Source organism: Phalacrocorax aristotelis, chromosome 17, assembly GCF_949628215.1.
Source record: "Phalacrocorax aristotelis chromosome 17, bGulAri2.1, whole genome shotgun sequence".
NCBI classification, from domain to species: Eukaryota; Metazoa; Chordata; class Aves; order Suliformes; family Phalacrocoracidae; genus Phalacrocorax; species Phalacrocorax aristotelis.
In genome coordinates this window covers 3,463,006-3,475,135 of record NC_134292.1, presented here as the reverse complement: position 1 = coordinate 3,475,135, position 12,130 = coordinate 3,463,006, and the positions used below count along the sequence as shown (strand labels likewise).

Here is a 12,130-nt window from a genome sequence, read left to right as displayed (position 1 = left end):
TTATATCTCTGGTTTAGTATTCAGAGTAAAAAACTTCCTACACTTAAATGGATTTTTAGCATAACTTAGGGACATCTCTGAAAGGAAACAGCTAGAGAGTGAACACTACAGACATCAGGACCATAAAAGTCATGCTATAGACTAAGGTAACGATATAGGCCTTTAGACAACAACAGCGAGATGGGTGAAGGAGAAACTTCCAGCCCTTACTAGAAACAAAGCAGATCTAAACTGCAAGTCCTGTCCTCAAAGGTGTATGAATTTCCATGCAGAGAGTGCTGTGTTTTTCACCTATGTTTCATTCGTAAAAACATATTTTTCTGAACAGAAATTTTGTTTTTTTCTGATTGTTGGCATACCACTAGGAACGAATACAGACCAATGTCTTAGATTTAGGTGTCATGACAGCAGTACTTTTTCCTCAGGCTGCCCTTTGACATCAGTGATTGTAACTAGGGAAAATTCCCCTCCTCCCGTACAAGTACATCCATGTTTGTCATAATGTCTCTAACTTGAAACACATCCTTCAAGCATTTACTGGAGTTTGGTGTCACTATCCCTTGGCTTTTGTCTTCATCCTAGGTCCTCCAAGTGTTGTTACAGTTGATGGAAGCAAGACAAGGACCAAGTTGGTGAAGTTAGTCCCAGGTTTAGACTACAATGTTAGTATCATCTCTGTGAAAGGCTTTGAAGAAAGTGAACCCATCTCTGGCACTCTGAAAACAGGTACTATGAAAAGAGGAAATAGCGGGTTTTCAAATGCATTGTCTGTGCTGCAGGAGAGCCTCAGCAACGGGAGCTGAAGACCCACTGAGATCCCACTTTTGCTGTTTGCACAAACTGTAGGAAGTTTTCTTCCTTTGTGCCTTTGTATTTCGGATTATATAGAACTTGTAAGTTTGATCAGGCTCCCATTTGCTAAGTGCTGAACCAACTTGCAGTGAGAGAGAGACAATTCAGGTATTTACAGTCCTAATACATCAGAAAAACCCAGAAATCTAATTAATACCGTTTCACAAATTAGGGAGCAAAGGGCCAGCTCAGCTGAGCAGTTCAGGCCAGTTTCTGTTGTGGTCTCAAACTCCATACCTCCCAGGTTCTAGACTGTGTTCTAAGCATAAAAACATTCTCTGTCCTGGTTTTTCTTCAAAACCACTTTAAATATCCCTGCAGGAAATGAGGGTCCACCATGCTCCTGCTGACCCCACCCTGCAGCCTCATTCATTCTTTCCTTTTTGGGGGGGCGAACAAGTATTCAGAGAACTGAGGCAAGGAACAAGATGATGAGTATTGGATAGTAACATGAAATTTATAGCTCATTCTGGGGGAACTGGAGGCAGAGAATCTATCCCAGTTCAGGGAGAGCATAAAACTATGTGAAAAAGAGGGTCCCATCGGAAACAAAGCAGGACGGGTGGGGATTTTGGATAGTTGGCTGGCTGTTTGATTGGTTTATTTTTAAAAGTGCAGGGTACGCTGGTAGAAGGTCGCAATGGCTACCAGTTGCTGTCACATTAGTTATTTTTCCCAGCTCTGTCTCCTGAGTTGTCTCCAAAAAGCAGTCCAGATTTGAGGGTGTTGAAAGAAATACGTCAGCTCTGACAGAACCGTTAAGGTTGAGGATATCAAGACTGATCTGAGAACATAGTTAGTTATGTCTGTTCCCAGTGTTTAATCTTTTCATGCATTGACCTCCCTTTCCAGTAGAGGCATTTGATGTCTCTTTATAGGCACTGACGTCTTTTCTGCAGAGCTCCATTATTCCAAAGGGGATCATAAAAGCTGCACCAAGCAGCAGTGTTCGCGCGTTTCATACCATATATTTACAACAGAGCATTGAACAGAGCTGAGAATGTTTGTCAAATTCCTTCAATCTGTTATTCTCTGTCTTTCAGCTCTGGACAGCCCGTCAGGCCTAGTAGTGGTGAACATCACAGACTCTGAGGCTCTGGCAACCTGGCAGCCAGCAATTGCTGCCGTGGATAATTACGTTGTCTCCTATGCTTCTGAGGATGGTAAGAAGAGTTAGTGACAGCGTTACAGCTCTCAAGAGATGCTCAGAAATGTGTGCAGCAATGTGACTTCAGGCGGATGGCAGGGGGCTGTTATTTGAAGGAGGTGTCTTGCTGGAAGCATTAAAAAAAATTATCATTTTAGTTAAGCGTTCCCAATTCTGACATGAACAGAGATAACCAGTACTCTTGAAAAGAAAACATGGTGTTATAATTCATATGAACACTAGAGAGTGCTAATTCTTTTAGATAAAGGACTCTGGTGCTCATTCAGATTCAACGTATGTGTAAGCAGAGAGATGAGCTCTGGGCTTTCACTATTTTGTGCTTGCTCCCAGCTAGCGAAGAATGTAAAAATTAAAAAAAAAAATTAACTGAGTGGAGCATGGAGTTGAGTACATCATGACATGTCTGAATAATGCCGGGACCCGGTCTCTTCTGTGTTTTCTTCTTAGAACCAGAAGTTACTCAGATGGTATCAGGAAACACGGTGGAGTATGACCTGAAGGGCCTCCGACCTGCAACTGAGTACACGCTGAGTGTCCATGCTCTGAAGGACATGCAGAAGAGTGAAACCCTCTCCACCCAGTTTACTACAGGTGCTATGTCCCACCTTACTGTGGGGAGAGCTGCTATCTCTTCTAGTCCCACCTGGCTTACATTTCTCTAATACCATAAAGTCAGCCAGCACATTGTGGTTTTTTTTACTAGAAACTTGAATTTTGACATTATTTGCACCAAATTTTCTCTGGTGGAAGGCCAGGGTGGCTGGTCCAGAAGGTTTTCTATCACCAGTTCTACAGATTCTCACACAAAGCAGGAGCTCCTCTTTGGGGCTGATGTTGGGGTACCAATGCTGAAGGTATCCAGCTGGTTTCATACTTACGGCTTTCCTCGAGCATCAGTGAAATCATGGGCGTTTCTCACCTTCCTGACTGTTACTTGCCTTCTCCCAGGGCGTTAACTAGAGAGCCAAGAGCTGAGCCAAACAAATTCAGTGTTATAATTGCAGTGGAGAAGGAAAGCTGTAGCCAGACCAAGTATGAAAAGTTTTCCTATTCAAAAGAGGCATCATTGGATTGGATTTTCTTCCTGGGAATATGTAAATAGGGATCTGTCTTGTGTGCAATAATGAAATGCACAATTTTGTTTCAGTACAACTGCTTATAAACTAAAGTGCCTGAGACAAGCCAATATTTTAACTTAAATACCTTTATTTTAAAACTTCCAATGACAAAAGTACTTTTTAATCACAAAATTTAGGCTGAAATATTTTTTAATTTCAGATTTCTGGGTATAAAAAGTTTGCTTTCTTCATTTGTCTTAATATGCTGCCCATAAGACAGCCTGTGTACTAAACTCCATATAGATGTGATTGCAGTTGATCTGTTGTCTCCTTCAGGACTGGATGCTCCAAGAGATTTAAGTGCCACTGAGGTTCAGTCAGAAACAGCTGTGATAACCTGGAGGCCTCCACGTGCTCCTGTCACTGGTTATCTCCTAATCTACGAGTCCATTGATGGCAGAGTCAAGGTATAGCACTTGTGACCAAACCAGAAGGGCCGTGCCTCAAAACTGGGCGGTAAAGATGCTCTGAAGTGTCCAGCAATGGAGCATAAACATGTGTCTTAAGTTAAACACGGTGAAATACTAAGTGCCTGTTTCAGTGCTAGCTTGAACACAAATGCATTTAAACCTCCTTAAGGACTTCTGTGTTATATCCTGAAACAGAAGCTCAGTTGAAGCCTGAATTTTGACAGACACCTCCCCACAACATGCATAAAAGCACAAGCAACCATTTTGCCTCATTCCAAACCTGTATCATGGACTAAACTCACATACCCCGAAGAATGGGATTCCCCTTTCTAAACTCAGGAGAATCCATCTCTGTGCAGGTGAGGTGCCTAAGGCAGATCAAAAATCTTTGAAAGTGCGTGTTGCTCTCCAATAATTTTATTATGTTCCTACGTAACAAATGACACTAGATGCTTAAATATGAATGAGGTGAATCCCAGAAAAAATGACAGATAATTTTGGATGCCCAGCCTAGTACATCAGAAAGGGGTCTGATTTTCAGGTGGACAAATTCCCTAAGCATACTGAAAATCAGTCTCTTAAACTTAGAGAAAAACAGCTTTTTGAAGACTGGAGCATGGTATTTCCTTGTCCTAAAGGGTGATTCTTCTCAATTTTTTCTGAGTTTCACAGAGATATCTATACAATGTGCACATTCAAGGCATGTAAACATCTATGCTGACTTGCTTTTAAACCGCACAGCTTATATATTATGATGGTAAATATTCTTTTCCAGGCAACTTTTCTCGATCTTCTAAAGGAAGTTATCTTGATAAACATCTTAGAGGAATAGAATTTTTGTATTAAATAATTTAGATGGTTAAAAATACCATAAATAATTACCACAAAAAAATAATGTGACAAACTAAAATATGTAGCAGTTCCAGTTATTAGGATTTCCTCACTGAGATTTCACTGTATTGTTTCTCCTCCCTGTAGGAAGTCATCCTAAACCCCGAGACAACTTCCTACAGCCTGACAGAGCTGAGCCCATCTACCCAGTACACGGTGAAACTCCAGGCGCTGAACACATCCCTGAAGAGCAGAACAATCCAGACTATTTTCACCACAAGTAAGGACCGCCAAGTGCACGCACAGCTGAAATAACATATAAGTTACTGCTCTCAGGACAGCACTGAGCTCTCTTATAAGCAGTCACAGACCTCACAGAAGATTTGCAATCCAATTGTCAGTATGCACTTCATCTGCTTGTAGTGTTGGTGCAAAAGTCCCTGTTCCCCCTGCGCTCTAGCGTCATCCTCTTCCCCCCGACTGGCAGGATGAAATTCTTTTCTTTATAACCATCCACATCACCTCTATATCCCCTCTCTGATGAAACAGCCTGTCTTTCCCACGTAAAATATCAAAGGAAGCATTACTCTAAAATCCAAACTGACACCCTGATTTATCTCAGTATTGATGCATAGCAAGCTGTTAAAACAAATCAGCATTTTAAGTTGAAATAAAGCAAACCACACACACACACACAAATCAGTTCAGTGGTCCAAGGAGATGAATTTCTGAGCAGGTTTTTTTCTCCTCTTTTTGAGATCAGTTTTCACAAACCACACAGCATCTCTGTTCCAGCTCTCCAGTGAGCTCAATCCAAGGATAGGCTGGGTTCTCTGAAGGTCACTTCATAGCTGACATTAAAAAAGAAAGAGTTGTTCAGTATCAACTGTGAAACCTTGCCTGTCATTTGTCTCACTTTTCACGGTTTCCAGCCTTTCAGACCCAGTAGGGCCTTCAGCCATTTCCATTCTTCCTTCTGCCTCTTGTACCAACTTCAGCCCAAGGACTCACAGCGGTGCTAATAAACATCATGTAGTCCCGAGCCTGCTCACAGTCACTCCTTGTGTAGAGCAGGGTGGCAACAATCCACAACCAGAAACAGGAGGAGAATTAAATCTGGGCGTATTTAAGTGCCATTTGGCAAATCGACCCCAAGTGGGGCTGAATGGGTTGCCTTCACCCATACAAAAACAGTGTCAGCCTCATTCAGGCAGATGCTTAAGCCTGTCCTTAACTCTCGACATACATTTGGGTGCTGTTTAGTGAACACTGAAGTAGCTCCCTGCAGAGAGACGCTTTTCTCCAAATCCCAAAGCTGATGCAAATTCTTTGCAGCTGAGGCACAGGCAGGGATGTGCAACACACTGGAAAGGGAGCAACAGCCATGCTGTGAGCAGCCACAGTTAAAAACTCTCCTATGGACATACTTAGAAAATCGCTTAATTAGACCATTGGCTGAAAAGGTTAATGGCCTAAGTGAATATAAAAAGAAAAAAAGTAAAGCTTTTTTTGGGGGTTAGAAATTGTTCTGACTGCGGTGATGCTATTAGCTTATTATCAGAAAGAAATGCTTAATGAGATTTCCCTGTAGTTTCCACTGTTATTCTTGGCTTTGTTTTTTAAAAGCCTAGTTTTATGACATACTTAATATTGTGCTTGCTAGCAAAATATTCCCAATTTATTTATTTTTGGCTGTAGTCCTGTCTTTGTATTTCCCCCTCCCTTTTCTGTCACATAATCAGAGGTTGGTGGATTTGGTTTTACCCAAAAGTTGCAAACACAGCTCATGCCATTTAAATATTTAGCTGGAGGATGCACTCCCATCATAGCAGGGAGTAGTTATCTGCCATTCACAGCACTTCCAGAAGTCTAGACAGATGTGCAAAAGCATATTCAAAAGAAAAATTTACATCGTCTGCTGTTTACTGTGGATCTTTTTATGTAGGACAGCAACTACAAGCCTGTTCCTGGGCTCTGTACCTGGCTGTGCCAGTGACACACAACAGATTTTCATAAGTCGTCTGTATTCAACAAGTTCCTTGTAATTGCTGATTTCTTAAGGACTGCTCTCTCTTTTTTTTGTATGCAGCTGGTCTTCTCTATCCTTATCCTAAAGACTGCTCCCAGGCTCTCCTGAATGGAGAAACTACCTCTGGGCTCTACACAATTTACCTGAATGGGGACAAGGCTCAGCCTCTGCAAGTCTTCTGCGACATGGGCGAGGACGGGGGCGGATGGATTGTGAGTAAGAGGGAGAGGGCCTGCATCACCCCCGCGCACATCTGCCTGAGCCAAGAGCAGGGGTAGCAGACCCCATCCCAGCTCATCTATGGCATCCCTCATAGTCCTCTATTATCAGAGTAGGGCTAACATTCTACAGATTTGGGGAGTTTTATCTCAGGTAGGACACCTAGGTGTCTAGAATAAGGTTACCAGCTCGTTCTGTAGCCAGAGCAGAGAGAGGTGTCTCCAAAGGATGGGTCACTTCAGTGGTTTCAGCACCCAGGAAAAGCACTGATCTCTCTCCACTGGGTATAGGAGTTGCAAAAATGACCATACTTTCTAAATAGCTAATTAAGTGAGAGGAGGGCAGCTTGACCCTATTTGAATGAGAGAGACAGTGAAGGACATTAAAGCACAGGCCCGAAAAAGCATTTGTTCAGCAGCCACGTGGCGGGGTGGCTGCCAGGCTTCCCAGGCCATTATACAAGGGACACATCCCACTCGGACAACAAACGAATGGCACTAAAAATGCCAGGCCTGATATCTTCAAACCTGAACATGTCAGAGGCGCCCACGGCACAGAAAGAAAGGAGGAACTGGAGAAATGCATGTCTCGGAGATAGAGCATATAGAGGGTCCTGGCTGAGAAATACAGAACCGCAAGGGGCTGTTAAAGCCGAGAGGAGGAACTAAAAGGCCGCATCACTCAGGGAGGCCTGGGAACCCAGCAGATAACCTAGAGACTTAATAAAAAGAAGGAGCATTCAACAGACTTGGTACAATTCAGCAGCTGCAGTGAGTTTGCTGCTTTGGGTGGGGAGGGCCGGGGAGAAACGATGCCAATGTCTGCATTTGTAAAGCCTCATTGCTAGCGTCCTTTATGTCAAAGGCAGTCTGTTGGTAACACTGCTTGCACGTGGTGGTCGCAGGTGTTCCTGAGGCGTCAAAATGGAAAGGAAGACTTCTACAGGAACTGGAAGACTTATGCGGCTGGTTTTGGAGATCCCAAGGATGAATTCTGGATAGGTAAGTAGCAAGAATTTGTCTTTTTTGAAAAAAGAAGACACAAAGCCCAAAAGAATAGGAACCACTTTGAAACCTCCATTTAGTTGGCAAGAGCATTTGTGAACGGGAACATAATCTGCATGAAGGAGGCTAGGGGCAGCATGCTGCAAGGGAGATTGAAATGGCCAGGTCCAAGCCAGTTCCTTCAGCTGCTGTTCATAGTTGTCATGCTTCCTGGGTCACCAAACGTACCAAACCAATGCTCACTGGTGCTCTGAAGGAAGCCAGGAGGTAACCCAAGAAGGAACTGCAGACATTCTTCTTCCTCTACTCCTAGGACACCCCCAGCAACAAAAGCGAAGTGGGGAAAACAGAAGTAAAAAGCAAATTTTCAAAGATTGCGCTACGTATTATTTGGTTGTAAATGAAAGGCAACGATGATCACACAGCACAATTCTGATTACTTTTCCCAAAGGGCTACCTGCTGCTGTGATTTGAAAGGAAGAGGTGTCTCAGTCAGCCTGTTTTTATCTATTTGGTTACATTACCCTACAGCTGAAATACCTCACTTTCCTCACCAGCATTTATGCCCTGTTCTGTCTGTATAGGCCAGTATGATCTCCTTTATGGGATAACGTGATGGTAGACAAATAAACTTGGGGAGACAAATGGGTTGTTCGTTTATTTCCACAGGTCTGGAGAACCTCCACAAGATCACTTCTCAGGGCCAGTACGAGCTGCGCGTGGATCTGCGCGACAAAGGTGAGACAGCTTACGCTGTCTACGACAGGTTCGGCGTTGGGGACGCGAAGAGCAGATACCGGCTAAGAGTGGATGGGTACAGTGGCACAGCAGGTGAGATGAAATATTTGTTTTTTCTTCTGATTGGCAATATCCTCCCAGTTGGCTCAAGGTAACAGTGTGTGAATGTTGCAGATCATCATCACAGCAGGCACCGCTTATCTGTCAGGTGTTTGAAAATATGAACATACCAATATATTTTATGTTTCCATTTTAAATCCTCTAGTCATTTAGGTGCCACGTTTTATGGCATGCCTACGACAGAATATAAACAAGTATATTAAACAGCCACATATCTCATTTGGCCAACGCTTGACTGTCATTTATGTAGCTAATAATAGTTTGGCACAGCCTCATCTCTTGTCAGTGGAACATGCAGCAGAGTATGCATGATTTGTAATTTTGCTGAACAAATCATCTAGCTTTTGTAATCATACTGGGACAAACCCTGCAGCCCTTATTGAGTACTCTTCAGGGCTTCAGAGGATTAAGAGATAAATCCAGCTCCACAGGGTGTCTTAAAAGGAGATACTTTTCATGCTGCAAGGTGCATGAGACCACAGAGATGCCTGTGTATGGACTCTGCCTTGTGACCATCCCATGAACTTTATGCACAGCCAGTAGGGATACAGAGAATATGCAGCAGTAGTAGAATTAATGTGTATTGAAGGCAAACACTTGATGCAGAGCAGTAGTAACTACTACAGCTAGTAGGATTCAATCCTACTACTTCATCTTCCTAAGCATTCAGGTGTAAGATTAACGGATGGAGCAACACAGCTGCATGAATGTGAGCTCTGCTTCAGGCGTACACAGAAGGCTGCTCCTATGGCACCCAGCTGTAAGTGGGCACCCAGACCCTGGGAGTGGGAAGGCAACAGTAGGCAGACATCTCTCTGTGTTTCCAGCTGATGAAGATGGGTACCTTTTCTGCACGGACCAGCTAAGTGCAAAGGATTTTTTGTCTTGACTCACTCCTTGTGGAGGTCCCTTTGGACTTCATTTTTTCCTTCTGTACAGGGCCAATAAGTGTGGAAATTGAGCTGCATGAAAAACCACTTAATAAGCTGAGGATTACAGACCACCCGGGAAAACATTTTCACTTGCCTCCAATGACTAAAAATGTGTACTTCATTCTGTAGTAAAACAACTCAATTTTAAAAAACTTAGATACACAGCCAGGCTTTACAGGGAGTGAACGGCACAGGACAGACGTTTCCTGCAGAAACACTCCCATGTAAACTAACTAGGCAAACCACTGACTTTGCTCTTTCTTCCATCTCCCCCATCCAGGTGACTCCATGACATACCATAACGGAAGGGCCTTCTCCACCTTTGACAAGGACAACGATTCTGCCATCACCAACTGTGCTTTGTCATACAAGGGAGCATTCTGGTACAAGAATTGTCACCGAGTCAATCTGATGGGCAGATACGGTGACAACAGCCACAGTCAGGTGAGCTTGGTGCTTGAAGGCTTCCGTAATGCATTACATGAAGGGGAATTGCAATTATGGATCGGTCTGGAGGGTCAGCTAGCCAGACGTCAGAGCACCAACCAAGCCCACTCTCCAGACCAAAGGACCATAGGGAAAGATATGAGCAGTTGCTCAGAAAACCACTAATTTAATGTCAGCTGGTGAAATACTGATGGTTTTGTATGATTTTCCAAGGGAATATCCCAAGTGTGCAGGGGACAACTGTAGTTTTCAAAATGTGAAACAGAAAGTTCTTCCTGCCATGAAAGCCAGGCAAAGCGGGGCAGCTCTGGGGACCAGCGCGTGGGTTGGTTTGTACAGGTAGTGCATGCTAGCAGCCAGAGCCCTGTGCTTCCCAAAGCCCTTCCAGCTTGCTGTGCCTCTGTTCCCCAGTCAGAGAACAGCCTGCAAGCTCGAACGAGAGCAGTAAAGGCTGACAACAGGAGAAGCAAATGTGTGACCTCCCACACTTCATCTTTGTCTTTGCAGGGCGTCAACTGGTTCCACTGGAAGGGCCACGAATATTCCATCCAGTTTGCAGAGATGAAGCTGAGACCGTCCAGCTTCCGAAACCTGGAAGGAAGACGAAAGCGAGCATAAAGCCCCCGAGGTGGTGACGGGGCTACAGGGAGGGAGATGGGGGGAGGGATGCAGAGCAGGGGTGTGGGGGGGATCCTCTGGCATCACTGGGTGGTGGGGTGTGAGGAGCTGGTAGTCGTACCAAAGCATCGGTGACCCTTGGCCCAACAGAGGCTTCTGCAGCAGTCCAAACAACAAGCCTTAGTGTCCCAGTGTTTTCAGCAGAGCAGCTCTGGCTGACCATCAGTAATGTCCTCCACACCAAAGACAAGGATCTCAAGGGTTATATGCTGTTTTATTAATTTTTGTTTTCTCAGAAAGCCTCTGGGATAAAATTCTTCCACAGTCTGATTATCTCTTGGGTGGCCCAGGGTAGGGGAGGGAGAACAGTTTTGTACATTGGTAGTTTGTTTTAGAACCAGCCATATTTTACACACAGAATTGTGTACGATTAATTATCATTATTATTATTATTATTAGTTATAATTGAAATTCTTTGGTCGTTGGAAAGCCTTTTTTATATATATCAAGTACCACAGAGAAGGAGGGGGTGGGAAAGGGAAAGCAGTATGTTTTAAAACTTAAGCATAAGATTAATATTATTAATATAATGACAAAGTAATAATAATAATGATAATAATAATAAGCTAAGTTTTTGTCATTTTTAAGAGAACCATGCTTTTGGAAACACAGCAGGACAGTGTCTGATTGTAAATTTTTTATATAAATAAAAGCACAATTACTTTTAAATAAATTTCTACTTTTTTTGTATTTGTTGAGTTTTGTGCATGTCCAGGGTATATTTACTTAGACAGGGAAGTAAATAAAGGCTGAGAATGATTAGGCTGCTAAGCCCGCACGGAAAACTGTTCCTTTTGTCAGTGGTTAGCTGTAAGTATTCTGCTGGGTTTGTTCCTGTGAAACGCCCGTGAGGATTTGGTTTCTTTTAGAACATATTTCTTTTTTTTTCTGCCCAAAAGCTTCTTACGTGTTTTTCTAAGTGTTACTGACCAATGCTTGCTCCATCTCGGTGGGAATAACTAACAAGAGAATACAAAGCAAATACAGAGTTGTTGTTAGGTACCATTGGTGACTTTGAACACTTGTGTAAATAAAAGGCTCTCTTATTTTATATGAATGAAACCTATGTGTAGTTGCTCTGTATTAGACTCTTCAGTTGAAGACAATAAAAGATCTTTTGTTTTAATCCAGTCTCTCTGCCCTACTTCAAGGTTGGCCTTTTCAGACAGAGCAAATGTTTCTGCCTCCTCCTTGACAATCACTGGAAGGTAGCTGGGAAAGAAGGTGCTTTCAGTCAGAGCGAATATGACCAGCTCTGCAAATTAAGACTTACTGTGAAGTGCTAGCTGTTAGGTAAGGTCAGATGGTGTTGATTTGACACAGGGTGTGAAAAATGTGTGTGCATTGGAAATATCACAAAAAATCTTCCAAATTAGGAGGGAGGAAAGGAAGGGGGGAGGGGATCACTTCCCTTAGGTCCCGTCTGCCTGATTTACAGATATTCTTTATTTTAATATTATTATTTTTAACTGCAATCTTTTGATTATTGCATTTCTGAGCTTTAGCTGAGCGTTAGCCCTTGGGAATTGTTATGTCCCAGGACCAATTTGTTCATGGTCTTGACTGACACTTTGGCATCACCCC

The 12,130-nt window shown here is 43.2% G+C and overlaps 1 protein-coding gene across 11 annotated transcripts in view; it reads left to right on the top strand.

Moving 5' to 3' along the window:
• TNC (tenascin C) overlaps positions 1-11,672 on the top strand; it is a 72,442-nt gene extending 60,770 nt beyond the window's left edge. For all 11 annotated transcript variants that reach the window (XM_075112275.1, XM_075112273.1, XM_075112284.1 and 8 more), the window contains 10 exons: positions 583-726; positions 1,896-2,015; positions 2,468-2,611; positions 3,415-3,545; positions 4,527-4,659; positions 6,469-6,620; positions 7,532-7,628; positions 8,301-8,462; positions 9,702-9,865; positions 10,376-11,672. In XM_075112275.1, the coding sequence (XP_074968376.1) occupies positions 583-726; positions 1,896-2,015; positions 2,468-2,611; positions 3,415-3,545; positions 4,527-4,659; positions 6,469-6,620; positions 7,532-7,628; positions 8,301-8,462; positions 9,702-9,865; positions 10,376-10,486 (1,358 nt within the window). In that variant the 3' untranslated portion in view covers positions 10,487-11,672. The remainder of the gene's footprint in view (positions 1-582; positions 727-1,895; positions 2,016-2,467; positions 2,612-3,414; positions 3,546-4,526; positions 4,660-6,468; positions 6,621-7,531; positions 7,629-8,300; positions 8,463-9,701; positions 9,866-10,375) is intronic.
• The last annotated feature ends 458 nt before the right edge of the window (positions 11,673-12,130 follow it).